The following is a 25,199-nucleotide window of genomic DNA, read 5'->3' as shown; positions in this document are numbered from 1 at the left end:
CTGAAGCGAGATATAAGTCACCTTACATTCTTGAGATGCGAAAAATTTTTTTTGATCCTTATAAAGCTTATATCGATACTTGAATACAATTTTTAGGCCGCTAAACCAGAGAAAAACGAAGATAAACCGAAGACAGCCATAACTCTTGGTCAGCGGACTTCCACAAAATCGCGGGAATTCAAGATGGCGGTCCAGTATGAACTTTTGCAGTATTTTTTTTTTGGTTTTCTACATTTTATTGGCCCAAATTACTTATTCATGTTTTGCTTTACTCGCAGGCAAGAAGAAGGCGATGCTGCAAATACAATGACCATTCTTGTTGGTTTGTATATATTTCTCCTTCGCTGGCACCCTTGCCTATTTCTCTGTCTGTCATATTTCGGTTATTCGTACCAGAGATTGAACGATAAGGTCATCCCTAAGAGCAAGCTGATTATTGTATGTTATTTCATTCGTTTTTAGCAACAGACTGCCATATTGGGTATATGGAAAAAGATCAGGTCCGAGGGAACGATTCACTGGTAACATTCGAGGAAATTCTGCAAATAGCAAAAGACAAGAACGTGAGTTTGTGCAATTTGTTCTCTTTGATTCGATGTAAGTTTTCCGGTCATCAAGTACGTACAAAACAGCTTTAAATATTCCCATTTTCGAGTGGCTTTTACGTCTATGAGCAATGAACTGAAGTCCACTTTCTTAAGTTCTTTGCTTCATTAAATATGACTGTCCCAGGAGACCAGTCTGCAGAGTATGGCAAGTGCATCCGCGAGTCTTTTTTCTGAAATGTTCATTGTGAACACCAGAATTGCAGCATTGCTGCACGTGAACAACAACTGTCTTCCGGTTGTATTGCATGCAGCGCATTCAGCTAAAAATGGCTTTGCATGTGCAAGATCTCATTGAGTTCCACCATACTCTGCAGACTGCAGGGACGGTGGAGCTGGGGGGCTTGGGGTGGGGGGGAGGCTTATTTTCTGAAAAAATAAAGACTTACTAAGAGAAGAGTCTCTTAAGCCCCCCCCCCACTTCAAGTTGCTTCATTAAATATGCCAGTCCCAGGAGACCAGTCTGAAGAGTATGTCAAAATGTCTTTATTTATTTTCTTTTTTTCCCAAATAGGTGGATTTTATTTTACTTGGAGGAGATCTTTTCCATGAAAACAAACCATCTCGGAAAACCTTGCACGGCGCCATGGCACTGTTCAGAAAATATTGCCTGGGAGATAAACCTTGTCAGTTAGAATTTCTCAGTGATCAGTCAGTGAACTTTGCCAACTCCAGGTACCGGTAACTATGTTAAAAGTTTAAAAAAAAACTGCAATGTTAATCCAGGAAAAGTTTTCCTTGTATAGCAAGGAGGGGAGAGAAAGAGGACAGGGAGTCTGTACTTACAGCTTCCAGACTGTGTGTTTTACTCCCATTTCTGTCCCGTTCCTTAGCTTGGTGGCTTCAACCCTAACAGCTTGTGCTTTTCCAAATATATTTTGAAAAATAATATGCAATGTTGTAGCATTTTGTACTATATCTCCTGGTTCCTACCACCACAGGACCCTTTTTCTTTTTCTCTTGTCTCCTACGTCCTATAGACTTTTCACCCTTTGACTTTTACTCCTGGGTCCCCACCCTTCTATCCTACCTCACTAGCCCATATGGTAAGCAATAAAATTTATCCTGGAGTAATATTATAACAACTGTAGATATTTTCAAACCATACATGAGTAAAATATTTCTACTGCCCTTTGTGAAGACTTGTGAATACTGTCTGTATCCATGTTTAAAATACAACAACAAACAGAAATCCTTAGTATTGTAATAAAATTTTGGTATTTTTAATCATTTCTCAGGTTTCCTGTGGTAAATTACGAGGATCCTAATTACAACATCTCCATTCCAGTGTTCTCCATTCACGGCAATCATGATGATCCTGCTGGGGTAAGAAATAATCACAGAAACATGTTCATATGTGCTACTCCAAGGCACATACATGCAAATATATTTTTACACTGTTGTGACACAGTCAGTGCTAATCCATCTTGTATAAGGATTGGCTATTGAGGACTCAGAGCAGTCACCAACCTCCTTCCCAGGGTCTCTCTCTCCCCGCCCCCCAGAGCTCTGGGGGTGGGGAGAGAGAGACCCTGGGAACAAGGTTGAGCAGCTGCTGTTACACAATCTCTTCTAGCCCAAAAAATTATTGCAGATTCTCAAGGCAGTCACTAACGAGTAAGGTATCAAATCTGCCAGACACACCGGCCAACGTGCCAGCCAAAACATCAGTGGAGGGTCACCTCCTCTTACATATTTGCACTTGGCATGTATTTGTGGTAATACCAACTTGAAGCATTAGTTTACTTAATGAATACCCTGTGAAATCACCGAATATCTCCTGACACTTAGCTGAAAAAGGCTACAGACAAGGGATAACATTCCTGGTTCTGTCCCCCAGATCTGCCACTGAAAACTTTCGCGCAAACCATATGTCACAACTGGGCTACAAAAAATTTATTTCCAGGCTACTGTGGGTTACCAGTCTGATATGGGATAGGAAATGCAATCAACTTAAAATTATTTATTAAGGTGGCTCAACTGGATTTTCAAGGGGTAACACCGCTCAAGTTTGAGAATTAACTACGTCGCCAATAACAATGCTATCGAAAAACGATCACCACAGTTGTATTAGATAAAGATGAAATTTTTTTATGATCAGTGTTATATTGACATCGGAGTTGTCATAGCGACGAAATGACGTCATTACGTTTTTTACTTTCGCTCGTATTACTCGGCATCAGGAGATTTTTTAGAAAATCGCTCAAAGGAGCTTGTACCACACATGGCTCCCTCGATGTTGGCAAAGTTTGAACAAATTCTATGAGAGCGTTTTCGAAATATTTGGGGATGAAGTTTTCGGGCCTATAAATACAGTCAAAAACATACTAACGAGAAAAAGGGGTAATATCTAAAGAAAACGACGCGCCTGTGAATTGCAATTCCATCTTATAGTAGTTTGATTCCATTTAAAATCGTGTGTAAAACAATGGTGGGGATTGCTTTGGTCGATTGCGAGAAAAAATAATTTGATGAGCGTGCGTTCCGGTGCTCTTGTTGCCATTTTTGTTTATAATTTGTTCTATGCCTACAAAAGTGATAATAAATTTAAAACCGCTCGATGAATTTTTTTAAAAAATTGACAACCTTGAGGTTTGTCATCAATTGATATAGCTTGCAAGTTTCAAGCTCATTGAAAACATTTAAGGCAGTAAAATTGGGCCTTCAGTGTACTGATTTTTTCTCGCAGATTTCGTGTTTACAAGCGAGTGTCCTCATTATTCACGGGTATTGTTTTCAAGTTTCATATCCACGTGCACGACTTCAGCAAAAAAATTCATGTGCATTAAATAGGACGCTCGACTGCTTTCCGAACAATTTTCCGAAACATGCTTATATTGCTTAAAAAATTGTAACAGCATTTGTCGGGCTATTGATGTCAAGGGCCTCTGTCCAGAAAACGAAAGCTATTATTCTGCATATATTGTCATTGCTATTCTCACCCCAAGGCAGATTAGCATGCTTCGGAAAAATTTTCGGAAAGCAATCGAGCGTCCTGCTAAATGCAAATGAATTTTTTTGCTGGAGTGGTGCACGTAGATATGACAATTGAAAACAATACCCGTGAATAATGAGGACACTCGCTTGTAAACAGGAAATCTTCGAGAAAAAATCAGTACATTGGAGTCCCAATTTTACTGCCTTAAATGTTTCAATGGGCCTGAAACTTGCAAACTATATCAATTGATGACAAACCTCAAGTTTGTCAAATTTTTAAAAAAAATTCATCGAGCGGTTTCTAATTTATTGTCTTTTTTGTAGGCAGAGACCAAATTATAAACAAAAATGGCAACAAGAGCACCGGAACGCACGCTCATCAAATTATTTTTTCTCGCAATCGACCAAAGCAATCCCCACCATTGTTTTACACACGATTTTAAATGGAATCAAACTACTATAAGATGAAATTGCGATTCACAGGCGCGTCGTTTTCTTTAGATATTACCCCTTTTTCTCGTTAGTATGTTTTTGACTGTATTTATAGGCCCGAAAACTTCATCCCCAAATATTTCGAAAACGCTCTCATAGAATTTGTTCAAACTTTGCCAACATCGAGGCAGCTATGTGTGGTACAAGCTCCTTCGAGCGATTTTCGAAAAAATCTCCTGGTGCCGAGCAATACGAGCGAAAGTAAAAAACGTAATGACGTCATTTCGTCGCTATGGCAACTCCGATGTCAATATAACACTGGTCGTAAAAAAATTTCATCTTTATCTAATACAATTGTGGTGATCGTTTTTCGATAGCATTGTTAATAGCGACGTAGTCAATTCTCAAACTTGAGCGGTGTTACCCCTTGAAAATCCAGTTGAGCCACCTTAATAAGTTCTTATAATTACAGTTTATTTATATTTTTTCTTTTCTTGTGTAGGAAGGGAACCTTTGTGCTCTTGACTTGCTCAGTGTGTGTGGGTTTGTCAATTACTTTGGTAGAGCTCCATCAGTTGACGACATCACTGTGTCGCCCATCTTGATTCAGAAGGGCAGTGTTAAGTTAGCACTGTATGGTTTAGGATCCATCAGAGATGAACGTCTTCACAGAACTTTTCTAAATCAGAATGTTAAGATGCTTAGGCCCAAGGAAGATCCTGACTCTTGGTTCAATATATTTGTTTTACATCAGAACAGGTAGCATGTTAGTTTATTTTGATATAAAGTATTTTTAATGAGGTTAAATAATTATATTTAACTTAGTTAATGACAAGGAGCTAGCTGCTCAGTAGTTAGCATGGCATTGATGTTTATTAGTGTTAATTGGTGTAATATGTGGTGTGCTGAAGAGAATTCAGTGTTCTGACCTTTGCCAGTGTTGCATTACTGTTCTGGGCCTGTTGATTGGGAATTTCCGGTGTTTTGAGGGTCAGCAGTATTCTGACAAGTTTTTGCGTGCACCTTTACATGTGCTTGTAGTTTTACTTTGCTCAACGTTCTGGGCTTTTTGTACAGTTTGAAGTTTTTAGCACTTTTTCCCTCCCTCCTCACCCTTTCTCTCATATTTATGCATGTATGTGATGTTTGCCTTTGTAGTGCTATTGAAGTTGTTTTCCACTAAACTTGTGGTTCATTGCGATGGGTGTTAGGACTGGGGCTGGGTTTAGCGGGCGGTATTCCTGGCTGGGCTGGGCAGGCTTTTGGGGTATTCTTCTTACCTGGGTTTGGGGTCAGCAGCTCCAGCCCCAGTTTCCCAGGAACCCAATCTCCATAAATAAAAATAAAATAAAATAAATGGGAATTTATAGTGGCATCTTCCACATAGGGGCTCTTACGATCACACTGATTCCAGATCGAATTGGAATTTAGTATTGTTGGTTTTTGAGGAGGGAGGAAAACTGGCAAACCAGGAGAAAAACCATCTGTGCAAGGACAAGAACCAACAACAAACTTAACCACATATGACGCCGGGTCCGGGAATTGAACCTGGGCCACATTGGTGGGAGGCATGTACTCTCACCAATGTGCCATCCCTGCTCCAAGTGCGACATCCCGGTAGGCGTTAAAGAGAAATAAGTCAGGACATCATCAAATCTAATGCAAGTTGATTTTTTACATCTCTGCTTCTCCAGGACAAAGTGGAATATTCTTGGTTTTTCCTCTACTCGGCTGCTCACTTCTGATTTCTTGGACCTATTTTCACTTCCCTTGGAGGTTCAAGAAATCAAGATAACACTGTATTATATTTTGCATTTCTATTTGTTGGAGGTGACTGAGTAAGGCAACAGTTAAACTGAGTTCTGAGCATTGATTCCTTCATTACCTTTACTTAATACCTTCAGGTCAAAACATGGTGTGACTAACTACATTCCAGAGAAGTTTCTGGCTGAATTTCTTAATCTTATAATATGGGGACACGAACATGAGTGTATTATAGACCCAAAGAATGCAGAAGACCCAAACCTTACATTTTACATCAGCCAGCCAGGCTCAAGTGTCGCCACTTCCCTCTGTGAAGGAGAATCAAAAACTAAGTAAGTGCAGAGTCCCCAAAAAGTTCTTTTGTTTCCTGGATTTTTATTGATTTTATTACCACATTTTCTACTGCGATGTAACATTACACGCACAGCAATACACATGTAGCTAGAAGAATTGGTCACCATCATTGTTAGTATCATCATCATTGTTGTTGTCACAGTTGTCGTCATCATCATCACCATCATCATCATGGTCATTGTCATCACCGTTATCATGATGATAATGATTATGATGATCATCATCATCATTATCATCACCACCACCATCATCATCACGCATTGTCATCACCATTATCATCATCATCATCATCATCATCATCATCATCATCAACAACAACATCAGAGTGTCTTTTATGTTGATCATCCTGTTATTATTGTCTCAGGCATGTAGGAATTCTTGAAGTGAGAGAGAACCAATTGTTCCGAATAAACAAGGTTAAACTGGAGACTGTCCGCCCTTTTTACATGGAAGATGTGATTCTAAAGGAAACAGACATTGACCCCACTCAGGAGGATATGGTGATGGCCTACCTAGTAAATAAGGTGAGTGGTGAGTCTTTTATGAGTTTAATTAGTGACCCATGTACAAATGAAGCATGAATCAACTGGTTTTAAAATGTTTTGAAGTAGGCGTCAGCAACTGCAAGAGTAGGCTTTTTTGTCTTGCACAGGGTATATATTTCACCCCTTTTTGTCTTAAACGGGGTATCTTTACATGGACCAATGTCAAACAGGAAAGGCTTATATGTCTGCAGAGGTGTAAATTTATACAAACTTACCAGTAGCCACAAGCCAAATTTTTACAAATTCTTCCGTATTGCCAACTTACATTAATTTCAGAATTGATACTTAGCTTAATTCACGATTACAACCAAACCAGTAAGGTACTTGTTTATGTCTAAGACGGGGTATCAAAAATTGGCATTCTGTCTTAAACAGGGTAGGAAAATCAGAGGTTCGTGTCTTAAACAGGGTCAGGGTTTAGGAGGCCAGGCCGCACCTCCCTACCTGAGATTATGTCAAGTACCCTCCCCCCTCCCCCCAATCCCATTGCAGGTCCCTTCTCAGCATTAAGTCAGGTTGCCCTAACAGTTTGCTGACACCCATTTGTCAATGATCCTGGCAGCCAGGGCACAGACCTGGACCACCCTGACCAGAAACCAATGTGCTAACATGCCTCGCTCTCTAAAGATAAAGCTAAGATTTGAAATTATTGAAACAACTTCTTAGCCTTTTTTTGCTCAACAATATCTCAACAATATGTGATGGATTAGCATTGATTCCATCAACGATGTTGTAGCAAAACTACCTGTCACACCTTATGCTACAGAAACTGGAGTTACTCGCACATGCTAAAGGAATTATGTGATGACTAAGAGCAAGCTATCAGACTCACTCTCCTGTTCTGAGTATTATCTTGTTTCCTTATCACAGGTGGAGCAGTTGATTGAGAAGGCTCAACGTGAGCACACTGGTAATCCTCGGCAACCTGACAAGCCCCTCATCAGGTTACGGGTAAGTTGTTTGTGTTTAATTTGCACTTAACTAATAATAGTTTATTAGTTAAGTGCAAATTAAACTAATAATTGTTTATTTAAAACTCTTTTGCAGTTAAAAAAAAACTGAATTATCGAGTGACACTTACATGAAATGATAAGTCTACTATTTACAATTAAAAATCTATCAAAAAGGACTACCGGTAGTTACGAAAAGTAGCGAAATGCGAAAAAGCTTTCAGCGCTCTTTGTCCTACATATTATGGCATTATTATACAGGTAAAACTTTGGCACTTTCTGTCTTACATTATACTTAAACTCTATTAGTGCTGGTCTCGGTAACAGATGGTGAATAGGATGTTCATCTGACTTCATTTGATTCATGTATTTACGGCATAAGTCTTCTCTTCTAGTGTCCATTCTAACTAATTGAGCTAGCTGTAAGACATGAGCATATGATTCGGCTTCAGGATAAATGATGTGAAGCGCCCTTTTTTGTATCCGCTCTATTGCATCAGAGAGGTAGCCAGGGATGGCCTGCCAGACTGGGGCAGCATACTCTAAAACAGGCCGGACTGTACTTAAATAGATCTTCAGAATATTTGCTTGGCTAACGCCGGCTCTACGTAAGACTCTAAGCGAATATAACTTCTTACAAGCTTTCTTAGTTATATAGTTGATATGACAGTTCCATTTTAAGTCTTTGTCTATAATAACACCAAGAATCTTATATTAGGTGTTTACACACTCAATAACATTGTCACCTAATACAATAGGGTTAACAAGACAGTTAGTATTGTGTAAGAAATTAATATGCATTTCTTTACACTTTGCTGGATTAAGTCTCATGTTATGAGTTTCTGCAAAGTTATGGATGTCAGAAGCTACAAAATTAAGCAAGCTTACAGAGTTTCTTGGAATTATCTCTAGAGCACTTGTGTCATCAACGTATTTTATGTGCAGTCGCCAGTCAGAGAGCAATTTGTTAGTCATAACCATAAAGAGGATAACACCAAGTTTGGTCCCTTGTGGCACGCCTCCTTTTAAAGGTAACCAGTCCGACAGGGTCCCTCCGACTCTCACTGCTTGCTTCCGGTTTGTTAAGAATGCAGCAATCCAACTGACCAGCGCTGGGTGAACATCGAGTTCAGCAAGTTCTTGCATCAGGATTGTGTGATCAATTAAATCAAATCCCTTTGAAAAATCGGCAAAAAATATCCGAGCACATGCCTCACCACTGTCCACTGCCTCGTAGATCGCTTGCAACATATATAATAGGGCGTCTGTTGTTGAATGACCTTTGTGGGAGTACTGGCGGGGATCAATTTTGCCATCCAACTGGGGGATTAGCCTGCTACAGGTAAAGCCCTCCATAACCTTCACTACTGTACAGGTGAGGGAGATTGGTCTCAGGTCTTTTTCGATGGATCCTGGTGGAGTCACTTTAGGAGAAACAATAGATGATTTCAGAAGTAATGGAATATATCCCTCCCTCAAGGACTGGTTGTATATATCCCGAATTAAGGGAGCTAACTCCAAAGCAAAGTCTTTCAGGACCCGGTTGGGAATGTTATCGGAACCAGTAGCCTTCGATACTTGTAATGATGACAAAGATCGATAAGCCTCGTACTCCGAAATGAAAAATTCATCAGGTACTGATACGGGAGGATTGAACATAATAATAATATAATAATAACTTGATTTATATACAACCCTCCAAGTAAAGACCATTTTAGTCGCCATGGCGACTGAAATTTTGGAGCTGGCGACTAAATTGGAACTATCGTAAAAAATGTTGTGGTTATTCATCGTGGTCGAGTACAATAATAAAGTATTTTTCGTTTGTCTCACGACGTAGTCACTTGTGATGGAGATCGCGACGTTTCGACTCTGATGAAGACTAGCAGTGTGCAGTCGAAACGTCGCGATCTCCATCACAAGTGACTACGTCGTGAGACAAACGAAAAATACTTTATTATTAAATTGGAACTGTAGTCGCCAGCCTGGCAACTAAAATTGAGAAGAAGGATTGAAGGCATAAGCTTAATTTAGTGACTAAAATTTTTCACTGGCAACCAAACTTGAGCTGTCAGTGGCCAAATGGCCACTAAGGAAAAAATAAACTTGGAGGGTTGATATAGTGAGCCTAATTGCTGCTTTTGTATTTCTGTTGACTCTGACTGTGAATGAATGCTCTGTATATAACAACTGCAACAAGGCCTGCCTGAGCTTAGTATGTCTATATTCCTTCTCCTTGACCCTCCTCTGCAAACCTGTGTGTAACTTTGATATACAATGTAATACTCAGTAAAAACTGGCGAGTACAAACCTGTATTTTTCCAAGTTAGCCTAAACAGGTTCATACGTAAATGGTAATTAGCACAAATTTAGGCTCTTTAGGTTCTTATTTTCTGAAGAAGAATTTACATTGTTGCTAATACAATTTTTAGTGGTATTCAGCCTCATACTAATATGATATTTGCATACCATTTTGTTTATATTTATATGATTGTAGTCTAAAATAATTAACAATTATTCTTTGAAATCGAGGTGAATAGTGGTAGAATATTCACCGAGCCGCGGAGCGGCGAGGTGAATATTCTGCCGCTATTCACCGAGATTTCAAAGAATAATTGTTTTAGTATATACACACGAAGTGATCTCAACAACAAGCGATCTCAAAGTTTTCGGAAGGAAACCATTTAAAGTCGATTTAATTGACCTCTCAATTCATGCGTGGAAAACGTACATATAAGCGGCACTAACCGACATGCGCGAAACAGTTTACAGAATCTTCAAACATGGCAATCTAGTTAATCTTCGATAAAATCCTCGTCACAATCTAGCAAAATGGTCCTTTAACACCACTCAAACCTGCAATCTGAATCAAAAACCTGCTTGCAAAACATTTTGACCGTTGAATCAAAGCTTTTGAAGTTCACTTGAATTGAAAATTGAAAGAGCAGTTGGCGAAGGATCCACCTGAAAGTTTGGATTATACTGAACGTCTGCAGAACTGTGGTGAAAACTGGATGTTTTCTTGCACAAAGACGTTTTCCTGAATATTTGTGGAGGATCTTGGTTGAATAACACTTTGTCGGAGACTGGGTCCGAGTATTGTTAAGATTTTTGATTGACAGATAGTTATGTAATAAGTTGCACGTTGTAGTTATGAAAATCAGTGATGCGAACTCTGTGAAGCGATCAACTCAGTGAAGTGAAGTAGTGAATATAAAATCAGTTTTGTTCACAAGTGACGTGAGTTTTTGTTGGGCAACAATTGGAGGCATTCCCGACAAAAGTGGCACCTCCGACGGGACAGTGTCCTCAAACCAGAGGAAAAGAGCCGAAAAACTACAGTGAATTATAAAACGAAAGATGGATGCTGCGAACCGTGATCTAGCGACGAGATTAACTCAACTTAAAATAACCAGGGACAAAACCGAAGCCATATTAGCGGCTCGAAATAGCAACCGTATCAAGAGACATAAGGAGGCGATACATGCCGTCGTCTCTTCTGTGGAAAAGTCAAAGCGAAAAGTCGAAGAGCTAAAAATTGCCGCTGGGGAAGAAATGGCCGACATTAGCACGTGGTGTGATGGAGTAGAGGCGGATATAGCGGCTGTTGACCAAGATATGGACAACATTTCTACGTGCCTAAGCGAAATCGATCAGGAACAAGTTGATAAAACCAGAAAGGAGCAGTTAGCCTTCGAAAAGGAGCTATTGGAACAGAAAGTCAGATACAACGAGGAGCTAGGAAGACTTCAATCGTCAAACGCAAAGGAAAACACAAGTCACGTGGGAAATCAAGGCACTGCGGCGAAACTACCGAAGCTTGCAATTACGAAGTTCAATGGAACTAACCTCGATTGGACAAGGTTTTGGGGCCAATTTACCGAAGGAATCGACAAGTCTGGCATGGCTGCTATTACAAAATTTTCCTATCTCAAGGAATTTGTTGTGCCTACGGTCAGGAGAAGCATCGACGGCTTGCCCTTCACCGCCGATGGCTATGAGAGGGCAAAGGGCATTTTGTGCGAGCGTTATGGTAATTCAAGCGAAGTGGAGAAAGCCTACGTGGGAGATATCTTGGATTTGCCGAAGATTAGCGGAAACCAGCCTCGAAAAATACATCAATTTTACGAACGGTTGTTGTATGATGTTCAGTCGCTCGAAACTATGGGAAAATTAAGTGAAGTCAACGGAAATGTAGCCCTCACGATCGATAAATTGTCTGGAATTCGTGGCGATTTGGTTAGGAACGATGAGAACTGGCAAAGTTGGGACTTTCTGCAATTGTGCGAAGCTTTGAAGTCGTGGACTCGCCGAAATCCTGTGGAGTCAAATTCAGCTGACTCGCCAAAACGTGATCGCTCGCCCTCACGTGTTTACAACACGCGACAACAAGAAGCCAAAACACGTGTTTGCGTGTACTGTGAAGATACCTCGCACAGGTGTTCTGACTGCCCGCGCGTAACTACTCTTGATGGGAGGAAGAAAATTCTGGCGGAGAAAAGACTTTGCTTTAACTGTACTGGCCCTAAACATAGGGCGGCCGAATGTACCAGTAAAATGTCATGTTATTTCTGTTCAAGAAGACATCACACTTCTATCTGCATTGATCAAAAACCCAAGGGGGAGAGTGTTATGTCTTCGGTTGATGATGATAAGGTTATTTATCCTGTTGTGGTGGTTAAAGTCGGTGGAATTGAATGTCGTGCGTTGTTAGATTCTGGTGCATCTAGCTGTTATGCCTCTGCCAAGCTGTTGGACCTGCTGGGAAAACGGCCAACAGAGATCAAGCCCAAAAAGGTTGTGATGCTTATGGCTTCTACCACAGCGAAAATGGAGATTTACAAGAGCACTGTTTCGTCTAAGTCTGGGGATTACAGTTTAGAAGTCAATCTCACTAAAGTAAACCGAGGAGAGCTCCTTAGCCTGGAAAATCCCAGATATGAACAGTTGATGAAAACCTACTCTCATTTGAAGGGCGTGGAAATGGACGACATAGACACCAAACCATTACTTCCAGTTCATGTTATTCTAAGCGCTGGGGTGTTCGCTCGAATCAAAACTGACACTCGACCACGGATTGGCAATCAGGGAGAACCTGTGGCTGAACGCACCAAGTTGGGATGGGTCATTCTTTCCCCAGGGGAGGAAATCGATACTACACACATGCTTCTTACACAGACCAGTCAAGTGGATTATGAGGAACTATGCAAATTAGATGTGTTGGGACTTGAGGACACACCACAGCATGACCAAGGTGAAGTGTACATGGAATTTCGAGAACAGTTGTCACGCAATGAAGCGGGATGGTATGAGGCAGCGTTGCCATGGAAGGGCAATCATCCCCCACTCCCTTCTAACAAACAAGGAAGTCTCCGCAGACTAGAGAATTTAAAGCGCAAGCTGGAACGAACAGGGATGGAACAGGCCTACAGTGAGATCATCGAAGAACAGAAAGCTGAAGGTGTAGTGGAAGCAGCTGATCAAGAGCCTCGAGGAGTTGAATTCTACATCCCACATAAACCTGTCATTAGAGAAGAAGCTGCGACAACGAAAGTCCGTGTGGTGTATGATGCATCAGCCAAGGCCCACCCCAATGCTGTATCGTTGAATGATTGTTTGTACCCAGGGCCCCCACTGCAAAACAAATTGTGGAATGTACTGGTTAGGTCACGTACACATCCTGTAGCTGTTGTGGGAGATCTCAAGAAAGCATTTTTGCAAGTACGAATAAAAGAGTCTGACCGTGATGCTCTGCGGTTTCATTGGAAGCAAGGAGAACACTCAGAGATTGAGACATTGCGTTTTACTAGAGCCTTATTTGGCCTAGCACCATCTCCTTTTCTTCTAGGAGGTGTGATCACGTACCACTTGGAAACCTGGGAAGCACGTGAACCACATGCAGTGGCTGAACTACGCAAAAGTCTCTATGTGGACGACTTGATTAGTGGGGGCGTGACAGTGGAAAAGGCAAGGGAGCTGAAGCAGCAGGCTATCGAGATTTTTGAAGATGCAACCTTCACATTACACAAATGGCAGTCAAATGAGCCTAAATTAGAAGAGAACCCTGTCCCACCAGTGGATAAAGAGGGAACCTTTGCAAAGCAGCAACTCGTGAAACCCCATGCAGGAGGATCAGGTCTACTTGGACTGGGATGGGACAAGGAACGTGATGAGATAATTATATCCTTTCCTGAGCGGGAAGCAGACCCAACCAAGAGAGGTGTTCTTCGCAAGCTTGCAAGTATTTATGACCCCCTTGGATTTGTTTCGCCAGTAACTCTGGTGGGGAAGTGTCTGTATCGTGATGTGTGTTGTGAAAAGTTGGCATGGGACGCTGAGTTGACGGGCACTCTGAAACTCAAGTGGCAAAGGTGGGAACAGAGTCTACCCAAACAGATAGCCATTACTCGGGCCCTTGTGGAACACAGGGAGCCCATCCAAGCAATTCAGCTACACGGCTTCGGTGATGCAAGCAGCCATGGCGTAGGTGCAGCAGTGTATGCAGTTGTGAGGCAAGAATCAGGCATCACTCAGCGGCTCGTAACAGCAAAGGCCAGGCTAGCCAAGCAGGGCTTAACAATTCCCCGATTAGAGTTAATCTCAGCTCATATGGTGACAAATTTGTTGATGAATGTGAAGGTTGCCATGGAGGGATTGCCTGTCACGGAACTGAATGGATGGCTAGATAGTACGGTGGCTCTCTTTTGGATAAATGGTGGAGGACAATACAAACAGTTTGTGGAGAATCGGGTACAGAAGATTCGTGCTCAGTCAGAGATTACATGGAGACATGTCCCTACCCAAGAAAACCCGGCTGATCTTGCGAGCAGAGGTGGTAGTGTTGAGTATCGTGAGATGTGGTGGGAGGGCCCAGAGTGGATGGCAGATCGTGAACGTTGGCCACCGGAACAAATTATCCAACCCTCTGCAGGAAGTACAGCTGAAGCCAAAGCTACCAAGGAATTATTTGCGCTTGCTGTGGATGTCACTGACAGGCTGGATGCTGTTCTTGAAAAGTTTGAACTGAACAAAGCTATAAACATTTGTGCATGGATTTCCAGGTTCCTGTACAATTCACGCAATCCTAACCAGAAATTAAGTGGCACACTGACAACTAAAGAGATAAAGAACCAGCATACGTTCTGGGTGAAGAGATCCCAACAGTTTTGTGACTATCAAGATGACCGTCTACAACTAAACCTGCAACCTAACCAGGATGGGATTTTGGAGTGCCGTGGTAGGATACAGGGTGTGTATCCCATATACCTCCCAGACAAACACCTGTACACCCAGAAGTTAGTGCACCATGAACACCTGCGCACTCTCCATGGGGGAGTTGGATTGACAATGACAAGTGTGAGAAGACACCACTGGGTACCACGCCTAAGAAAGCTAGCAAAGCGAACCATCCGAGGATGCCATGGTTGCCAAAAGTTTCAAGCGAGAGCAGCAGCAAACCCACCACCTGGTAACCTCCCAGTAGATCGGACGCAAGGATCTCACCCATTCCAAGTAGTTGGAGTGGATTATGCAGGGCCAATCAAATACAGGAAACATGGGAAAGTGGAAGCTAAAGCATACATTGTGTTGTATGCATGTTCTCTGTGTCGTGCATTGTACTTAGACTTAGTGCCCTCACTGGAAACCCAAGAGTTCATTCTGAGTCTGAAGAAGTTAATTGCAAGGAAGGGAAGACCAGAGAAGATTTATTCTGACAATGGAACGACATTTGTTGGTGCAGCACGGTGGCTGAGAAACGCTATGTATGATGAGAAGTTTAACAAGTTCCTTGCTGAGAATGAAATAATCTGGCAGTTCAACCTCAGCCGCGCCCCATGGTGGGGTGGGCAATTTGAAAGGATGGTCGGTTTAGTAAAAAATGCCTTCTACAAGACCATTGGGTGTGGTTTCCTTTCGTGGGCAGAGTTGGAGGAAGTGCTACTTGATGTGGAGATAACCTTAAATGATAGGCCTCTTAGCTATGTGGAGGATGATGTGGCACTTCCAATCCTCACCCCTAATTCCATGATGTTTCCACAGTGCAACATCTTACCAGACCTGGAACCACATCACGTTGACGATGTGGATCTGCGACGAAGAGCTAAACATCTTAGCAAATGCAAGAACGCACTGTGGAAAAGGTGGTCAAGTGAATACGTCCGTAGCCTGAGAGAGAGGCACAACCTCAAGCATCCAGGGAAGCCCTGTACATTGGCTGTTGGAGACGTAGTGATCCTAAAGTCTGAGGACAAAAACCGGGGAAAGTGGCCTCTTGGCATTGTTCAGGAGCTGTATCCAGGAAGAGACGGAGTGGTAAGAGCTGTGAAGTTGCGATCAGGGAAGAGTTTCCTCGAAAGAGCAGTGCAGCACCTTTATCCACTGGAACTTTCTTCTGACTCAGTTGCCCGTGCACCTTCCAGGGTTCTTAATGCTGATGCAACTGTTTTCCGGCCAAGGAGACAGGCAGCTTTGCGGGCTGAGGAAAGAATCCATCAAATTGCAGAAGCCGAGGAGAATTCAGGATAACTCTGACATTGAGAACTTTAATTTAATATTGACATTGAACCATGAATTGAACTCTCGTTATACAAGGTCCTATTAGTGACTGTCTTAAGTATTTTGCAGTATCCGTTGTTGTTGTTGTTGCCCAGTCTCCTGTATTAAGGACAAGTTACATATCTTTCCTTCGGACCGATATGGGGGGAGAGTGTCGGAGACTGGGTCCGAGTATTGTTAAGATTTTTGATTGACAGATAGTTATGTAATAAGTTGCACGTTGTAGTTATGAAAATCAGTGATGCGAACTCTGTGAAGCGATCAACTCAGTGAAGTGAAGTAGTGAATATAAAATCAGTTTTGTTCACAAGTGACGTGAGTTTTTGTTGGGCAACAATTGGAGGCATTCCCGACAACTTGATGTTGCTGCCGATAAATCTACGGTATTCATTTCTGCCGATGCCGGGCGAAGAGCGACTTGACGGTAAGCAATTGTTTATCGTTTTAGTACTCGAGTTGTGTGGACATTGTGCTGCAAATTGCGAAATATGTAGTCTTCTCTTACTTTGAAAACCATCAGGCCAAATTTCTTAGCCTTTTTTTGTCTTTTCTGGTTCAGCATCTTCTTGTATTCTTAGTATTTGCGATTCAAAAACGCCGGCGAAACGCGAGTTTACGCCGGCCATTTTGTTTCAGTTTGGATCAAGCATTATTCACTCCGTAGGGAGTGAATAATGCTCATTAGCCCGAGATAGCGAACCAATCAGATTGCTTGAAACACCAAGATCACTGAGTGTGTATATACTAATTACATTTATTTACATTTAACTCAAGCGAGTAGGAGAGGGGGGCTGGTACTAGCTTCGTTTCCCTGACATGCGCACAGTGCTGTTTGTTCGCCATGTGCTTGAACTAGTCTAGCTTCGCTGAGCTTCGCTGAAGTTTACCTGTTTACCCCAGACTTTACTGTTGTAGTTTTATTTCATGGATGTTTACAAGAGAGAGTTAATCAATAAGTGTTATTTTCCACTGGCTAAGTGAAATGAAATAAGTGGAAAATGTTTTTTTCACACACTGCTGGGACCCTGGAAAGGGTCATGTGACCTTCTACTCATTAGCCTAGTAGTTAGTTTTTTTCCTTACAAGTTTTTTTTTATTTTAAAAAATAAAAAAACTAACTGCGATCAAAAATTAACTGCAACAGATACATGACAGTAACAGAATAATAGTGCGATTCCTGATGAACTAATTAATGCCGCTCCAATTTGTATGTTGATAGGTGGATTATAGTGATGGATTCACGGCATTTAACATCAGAAGATTTGGACAACAATTTGTTGACAGGGTGGCCAATCCAAAAGATATTTTACTTTTCTACAGGAGCAAAGAAAAACATAAAACAGGTATTAAAAAAAATAAATAAAAAAAACTTCATAAAAGTGTCTGAAATGCATTTAGCCAGGGCTGTGCTACTTGGGGACACTGTAAATAGAACAGAAATTGTTAAAAATCCCAACTGACAGGAGGCTTACCAGTTGGCTTTATACAAAGTATGGATGAGTTGAATTTGGGACAAGCATCCATCCAGTGGCAGGGAGCAGGATTTGAACCCGGGACCTCCGGATTACAAGTCTAGTGCGCTTACCACTAGGCCATGCTGCCTTCTTAGTACAGTAGACTTTCATTCTCTTCTTACTGCCAGTTTACCAGGACAAACACTGAGTTGGTAAAGATTGTAACTGACTTATCTCCTTCTTACTGAGAACTTGTTTTGAATGTGTCACTGTTCTTAATAATTCACACTCCCAGAATTGAATGTTATTTGTGAGGTTTGTTCAATAAATTACAGTTACACTCACTGTTATTTTTAGAGATTGAGTTCTTTTGATTTTTGTGTATTTTATCATGATAGATAAAAAGGGTCAAGAAGAAATTAAAGTTCCTCACTTCCGTCCTGAGGTACTTGACACCATAAGAATGGAAGATTTGATCAAAGAATACCTGACTTCAAAGGAGCAAGTATGTACCTGTAATAAAATATGTCAATCTCTTTTATTCAGTTGTCTAATTTATATCATAATTTAAGTGAACACAATCTTAGAGTTAGATGTGTCTTCTGAGCTGTGGTCAAACCTCCCATAAGTAGGCAGCATTGGGACCAGATAAAGAATGCACTTCAGAGAAGTAAAAGGTGTAGTATTTGTATATGTGGGAAAAGAACATGCCTATTAGTGTCCACCTAAGGAAAAAAAAAAGTAAAGCCTTCTGTCGAGTCAAGTGGCTCGTCAGAGTGTAGCTTATCCCGGGTTTCTGTAGGATTAGGTGGCAAGGAGTATTTCTACTCCCCCCTGGATGGGATGCTAGTCCATCCTAGGGTTACCCCCAGCAGTAAATTTGCCAGTACCCATTTATACACCTGGGTGGAGAGAGGCACTTTGAGAGTAAAGTGTCTTGCCGAAGGACACAACGCAGCCCTGGCAAGGACTGCTTGATCCGTTCTCCGGCGCACTAACCATTAGGCCCCAGTGCCTCCCATGCTATGGAAGGTGTCTGTTACTTACTTTTATCAATGGTTAGCGTGATGGACTCCAGATCAAGCAGTCCAGGTTCAAGCCCTGGTCAGGGCACTGCATTGTGTTCTTAGGCAAGACACTTTACTCTCATTGTGCCTCGCTCAAACCAGGTATATAAATGGGTACTGGTGATTTAATGCTGAGGGTAACCCTGTGATGGACTGGTGTCCTCTCCAGGGAGGAGTAGAAATACTCCTAGTCATGTAATGCTATAGAAACCAGGATAAGCTTCGGCCTGATGGGCTACTAGGCTTGAATGCAGACTTTTACTTTTATCTTAAGTTTATTTTTCAATTACATTTCAGTCCTTGGAGCTACGCATTTTAACAGAGGGGAGAATGGCTCAGGCCCTGCGTGAATTTGTCGAGAAAGATGAAAAAGAAGCAATCTCCACACTGGTTAAGTGGCAGTTAGATCAAGCACAGAAACACCTAAAGGCACGTCGAAACATCCATGAAGATAATATTGAGGGTGAGGTACTAAAGCACACAGAACAAATACGACAGAAAGAAGAAGACAATGAAACCAATGAAGCAGAAGATATAAGAAAGGTATTTAATTTACAGTGTGAATCAGAAAAAATGTGAACGTGTACTAGTAAGACCTATAAACCACAAACCATTATGACAATTATTCCTGTAGTTTGATCTGTCATATGATTGGTTTGGGCACAACTAACATACCAAAGTCAAATCAAAGTGTTAGGGCTATTGGATTTGCACAGTAAAAGGACTCTAACTTATGAACAGTGCAACCAGGTTGAAAGGTTGAGCTTTTTATGAATTGGCAAAGGTCAACTGTATGCTTTCGCAAACTCATGTAAAGTTAAAACAAAGGAAATGATTATCATAACTGCTGGTTGGGATTTTTAACAAGTTTATGTTTGATTTACAATATTTGTTTCCTTAGATTTATAGTGTCACTGGATGAAGAGCCACTTTGGAAATGCCACTGCAAATTGCCATTTATTTTATTTATTGGCATAAACTTTTTAGGTTTAATAATAATTGCTCAGTTTACTTCTTAGTTTAAGATTCAATTGAGAAGATGTATCAAACACACAAGACAGTGTTTCAACACATTTCCAAATACCTTGAAGTTCATCAAAAGTACTCCACTATGTTTTGTATATTTAACTCACTTCTTGAAACTCTCTTGACGTAATATATAAAACAAGAGAGACAGTGTTTCATTGGGATATCCAAACACTGAGAAGAGAGTTGAAAATATGACGTGCAGCGGAGTATTATTGACGAAATTCGAGGTGTTTAAAAAGCTGATGAAACACTGTTTTGAGTGTTTGATATATCTTCTCAATCAAAACAAAAACTTACGGAGTAAATGGAGAAATAGAATCTAAAATATCTATGGTAATTTATTAAGACTGGGTATCCTAACCTCCTTCGCGGTTATATTTTCTTTGTTTTAACTTGATGAATATTAATGAGTTTGAGAAATATTACAACTTAATCGGTTATTACCGGTAATTGTTGAAAATTAAACTAATTTATAATTATAGGGATGTGTAGAACCTGTAGTAAAGCCAAATTAAAGTTGTCATGGTGTAAAATATTAGGTCCTAGAAGAATCACGAGCCAGCCAACGGAGTAATGGACATGATGATGTTGACATGGGTGGGAGTGACGAGGAGGATGAGACATCTAGACCAAGTACTAGCAAAGGTAAACAAATGATAACCATGCTTTGCACTTCATACTACCAGGGCTCATAAAAGTGCTGTTCAGTCATGTAGGGCAAGGAGATTCTTCTACTGGGCAGGCAACTTTTCATGCTCATGCACTTGCCTGACTGGCAACTATCCAGGCAAGTCATCTGCCTACTAAATCACAAAAATATTTAATTAAATAATTTAGCATTCACCACTGGTGAAAGGCATAGGGAGACATGGTGGCCTAATGGTTAATGCACTGGGCTCTGGATTGAGCGGTCTGGGTTCGAGCCCTGGCTGGGGCACAGGGTTGTTTTCATATGCAAGACACTTTACTCTCACAGTGTGGCTCTCTTCTCCCAGGTGTATAAAGGGTACTGGCAAATTTAATGCTGGAGGGGGTGGGGGTCACCCTGCAATGGACTAGTGTAGAAATACTGCCAGTCTTCATGCTATGGAAAACCGGGATAAGATAAGATAAGATAAGCTCTGGCTTGATGTGCCACTAGGCTTGTATGCAGACTTTTACTGGTGAAGGGCATAAGAATTCATGACAACTGTCAATTTATTCGTTAGGGAAACGAGGCCGTGGTGATGCTGCAAACACATCCACCAGAGGAACAGGTGAAGGGCGTGGCAGGGGAAGAGGCAGAGGAAGGGGAAGAGGTGGGCGTGGCCGAGGAAGGGCAGCGGCACAAGCAGCTGCAAACACTTCACGGAGTATCATGGATTGTAAGTAAATGGCCAAGCCATTAAAGATGAATAAAAGAGTGTTAATTCAACTTTATTGTTGTGCCTCGAAGATAAAAGCATTAAAAAAAATAATTCTTACTGCTGTGTAAGTTAAAGTGAATGAATTATAATTTTAATCATCTTGCATTGATGACAGTATATTGCCATGAATTTTGCTATCAATGACATCCATTTTTTGCATACATGCAATTCTCCATATCATGTTTCTTTTACAATGAATAATTATTAAGTTAAAACTTTATGATAATCGTTATTTTTAGCATTTAGTTCAGCATCCAAGAAAAGACGACAGCAAAGCAAGGAAGAGGTAACAAAAAATGAAAAACCCTTCTTTTTGTGATTGTGTTGTCTTAAACTGCATGTACACATACTGGTAAAAATATATAAAATTATGATGCCAGGTAGATTCCAAAAATTATGGCTTCAAGTCCCATTTGATGCCTAAAGATTGGTTGTTTTGGTTGAAAAGGGTGGGTGGGGGAGTAGATGAAAACTTTCTTTGCAACCATAACCAGCCGTGACTTGCAGCAGAGATAAAATAAATGTCTTTAAATTTTGACTTTTGTCATACCACTAGTGGCTGCATTAGGGGTATCAAATGGTAAATGCGACAGAGACTTTGCGAGACGGTGAGACTGATATCTTTTCTGCGAGCTCGAGACCTTTAGCCTTGCAAAAGAAATCGAGACTCTGAGAAGGTGTCAAAGAAAAATTTGAGGCAACGAGACCCCTGAAATTTGCTTAAATTTTGCGAGACACACATTTTTTGAAGGACCATTCACCACCCCTTGCATTCTTGCACAAGTTTTTTGTCAACCAATACTTTTTCTTTATTTTTATCATCAAGGAAATAATATCTGATGATGATGATGATGATGATGAATTTAACATTCCTTTGTCATCTTCTGTGAAGAAGACGAAGACTCCACAGTAAGTGCCTAAATAAGTAACAAACTGTTATCTTTTCACTGTGTTTCTGACAGGATAATCATTGAGGATAAGCTAGTCCTTACTCTCTTTCTCCATCCTTCCCTCCCCAGATCACTTTGTGTGATTTGTCCACCTTTTACGAATTAGCTGGCATCAGTGTTGGTTATGTTTACCAATTTTAACAATACATACAGTTTATTCATTTATTTATTTTTAATATTCACATTAAATTAATTATATTTACTTTAGATCTAACATCCATTTCGTCAGAATTTCTTCCATTTGTTCATTTATTTGTCCACCCATCCTTCGGTTTGTTTGTATGTTGGTTTGCATGTTTTGTTCATGTGTGTGTGTTTGTTTGTTCGTACCCCAGGGGGTGTACTCAGGATTTCAAGTGACAGGGATGATCAAATGGGGGCAAAAATCAAGACACAAAAATTTCCTAGGGCTTCCAACATAACCCCCTAAAATTCTTTATATCAAAAAAGACAATTCTTTTTATCATAAAAGACAAGCCATACAAAATGCCTGATACAATTGTGCTACACAGTGTTGCAACATTTATGCCTAAACGGCCATTGTTATCATTGTCCTTTCGAGAAAAGAAAGGCATACAGTTCCATTGCGTTACATTACACAATCAAAGTAAACAGTAACGACCCAGCGAGGGCCATGAGCATCTCGCTCCATTAACTGCGCTTTAATGTTTGGCCTTAAAGCTTAATTTATTTAATTAAGTATGCTTTTCTTTTTTGCGTTCTTTTTATTTTCACTATCATCAGTTATAACTACTATTGCTTGCATGTTAACACTGATACTTAATTTATAGGTCAACACCACAAAGGTCGACAGGGGTCAGAAGCAAAGCCTCTGTTATCAGCACTCAGGACAATGATGTATGTTTTCTAAATAATTATATGTACATCTGACATAATTTTTCGTGAGTCATTTTGTTGAGAGTTGAACTTCTGTAATACAGAGACACCAAAGGGATAGGAAGTGTCCGTATCACAGAGCTAGAGTAGAGTCCTGGGGGGGGGGGGGTGGACTCCTATATGAAGGGGCGCAGATGCATGCTCATCAGGATTTTTTAAAAGAACCCCTTAAAGAGACCAATCTGGGTGTGGCTTAAGCTTTTCTTGACCCCTAAAACATACCAAAATATTAAAAATAGAATTTATATTTGTATATTTTATTGTGTCAGAGCCTTAAATGAGACCATTATGGCAAAAAGGTTTGGTGTTTTGCGTGGAACACCCCAAGTGAGACCAAAAATCTGGAATGGGGGGGGGGGGGTAAGAGGGGGGTTGAAGCACTTGTAGGTAGTTTGACTTAGACAACGAGCAGTCCCTATTTTTTCACAGACTCCACTCCGTTGAGTGCGAAGCAAAAAAATGGCCTCACCTTACTCCGACTCGGCCCCATTTTTCGCACGGTCATTTATTTTTTTGCTTCACACTCCACAGACTCTTCAAAAAAATAGGGACTTCTCATAGTCCAAGTTTGAATTGGATAACATCCATACACATACATGTACAAAATTAAGTACTGAAAGTTGTTACTTTATTTCTTGCAGGATGAAAGTGAAGATTCAGATGATCCATTTTCAATGCAGCCAAGCAGTAAAAGAAGTCGAAGATAGCAACAGATGAGTTCTAGTTACTCTTTAGAGATCTTCAAGTTGTGTGAAGTATTTTTACAATGAACAGATCTGCGAGAGTAAAACTCTGAGCTTACAAGACAAGTAAAGACACTTATTACACCATCAACGCAAGCCAAACTGGACTATTAATAAGATCTTCATGAGAGATGCAGACTTGTCAAATTAATTTTACATTATGGTCTAGTTGAAAAACTGAAAGCAGCTGAGGTTTACAGAGCCCTCAAAGAAATTATTATTATAAGGATCATTGGATGGTGTGGAGTGTTCCAGGAGAGACTGATGAGTGGTAGAAAACACCAGTCAACAGGGGCACTTGTTTTCAGTGATCTTGGTCAGGTAACACATATAAATCCACAAGGATAAACTCTTGGGCAATGAAAGTCAGAGTAACCTTAATAGATAGTGGTTAGTAAGTGAAATGATTCCAAGGGGAGCTGGAGAAAAATGCCCCCTCTCTCCTCTGCTGAGCTCGTTCGTTGACTCAAGTATTTGTTTAACTGTAGTGGAGGTTTTCTAGACTTTTCATAGACTCCAGACTATTATCTCTGATCCTTGAAGGTGCCAAAATAACCATGAGGGAATGGAAGTCGGCTGTAAGAGGGGGTGGGGTCCCACCCTCTTGTGCTAATAATTTATTATTTACAGCTCTCTCATTTTTGCCTGTGAATTTTTTTTCACATTGAGAAAATTACTGATCGTTAGAACTTTTTGCTGAAAAATATGATTGTTCAAATTAGTTTTTATTACAGTGGAACAAGAGTCAATTCAGTTCCTGTGCATTGAAAATCAAAGCAACCAATTAGGGTTGTAATTATCAGAATTTTATATCTTTTATATATCTCGAGTTTATATTTGCAAAAGTTTGTAGAAAAGATTTAATGAAAATAGAAACAGAAAAGCAACAAAAAATATTGAAATATTTTGTATTGTACTGACATTTTGGAAGTTGAAGGTTAACCTTAGAATGCCTGTTAAATGTGTTTGATAATTATGCATTACAACTTTGTCACATATTTATTGGTATTGTTGTAAAAGTAAGACCTTAGTCTCAAAATACCCTCAAAATATTGTAAGTAGCCCTTTTTGGTCGGGAACATTATAAGAAGTTACTGTTATTTCAGTTTTGATAAAAAGAACAATTCACTCATTAAAGACATCAATCGGAGTTGGTTCAAAAATTGTCTGAAAAACCTTGGATAAAATGAATAAAATTAGAGAATTCACCATTGTGCTAAGATGTCACTGTTCTTACGTACTGTAATGTCAATATTGTGTTTGGAAAATGGAAAACTGGATGGGCAAAGGATAAACAAGTTATGAAAAAAGATAACACAAGCAACACAAAGCAATATTTTGTTTTTTGTATTTAATAAACTTGGAGTTGCTTTGAGCTTAAATGTCTACAAATATTTTTTTATATAAAATAATAAAAGTGAATACATATCAACAGTAAATATCAACAGTAACTAGTGATTTGATGTTTACAACACTGTTGAAAACTGTGCTAAAGTAAAATAACTGACAT

General features: G+C 40.3%; 2 protein-coding genes across 2 annotated transcripts; both read left to right on the top strand.

The window, feature by feature from the left end:
* The first annotated feature begins 7 nt into the window (after nt 1–7).
* LOC144662430 (double-strand break repair protein MRE11-like) lies at nt 8–23,911 on the top strand. Its single transcript, XM_078523233.1, has 18 exons — nt 8–194; nt 279–322; nt 463–563; nt 1,120–1,280; nt 1,844–1,931; nt 4,477–4,733; nt 5,879–6,070; nt 6,457–6,616; nt 7,508–7,588; nt 17,363–17,486; nt 17,996–18,102; nt 18,962–19,207; nt 20,233–20,338; nt 20,902–21,057; nt 21,339–21,385; nt 21,926–22,008; nt 22,841–22,907; nt 23,588–23,911. The coding sequence occupies exons 1-18, from the start codon at nt 184–186 to the stop codon at nt 23,651–23,653; spliced, it is 2,097 nt and encodes a 698-aa protein (XP_078379359.1). The 5' UTR covers nt 8–183; the 3' UTR covers nt 23,654–23,911.
* On the top strand, nt 11,939–16,224 carry LOC144662436 (uncharacterized). The gene is made up of 2 exons (XM_078523240.1): nt 11,939–13,949; nt 15,138–16,224. Exons 1-2 carry the CDS (start codon nt 12,145–12,147, stop codon nt 16,111–16,113), a joined length of 2,781 nt encoding a protein of 926 aa, XP_078379366.1. The 5' UTR covers nt 11,939–12,144; the 3' UTR covers nt 16,114–16,224.
* Nucleotides 23,912–25,199: the final 1,288 nt, after the last annotated feature.

Source organism: Oculina patagonica, chromosome 8 (genome assembly GCF_052425735.1).
Source record: "Oculina patagonica isolate OP01 chromosome 8, crgOcupat, whole genome shotgun sequence".
NCBI classification, from domain to species: Eukaryota; Metazoa; Cnidaria; class Anthozoa; order Scleractinia; family Oculinidae; genus Oculina; species Oculina patagonica.
Note: the sequence above shows the minus strand (reverse complement) of the source record. Positions and strands in the feature narration are given on the sequence as shown.

Bases quoted from the DNA above. Each gene is read 5' to 3' on its own strand.
- LOC144662430 (XM_078523233.1), top strand. The intron at 1,281-1,843 runs GTACCGGTAACT...ATCATTTCTCAG, and splicing joins GTGAACTTTGCCAACTCCAG to GTTTCCTGTGGTAAATTACG. The intron at 4,734-5,878 runs GTAGCATGTTAG...TAATACCTTCAG, and splicing joins TTTGTTTTACATCAGAACAG to GTCAAAACATGGTGTGACTA.
- LOC144662436 (XM_078523240.1), top strand. From the start codon at position 12,145: ATGTCATGTTATTTCTGTTCAAGAAGACATCACACTTCTATCTGCATT. The intron at 13,950-15,137 runs GTGGCAAAGGTG...AATCAAATACAG, and splicing joins ACGGGCACTCTGAAACTCAA to GAAACATGGGAAAGTGGAAG.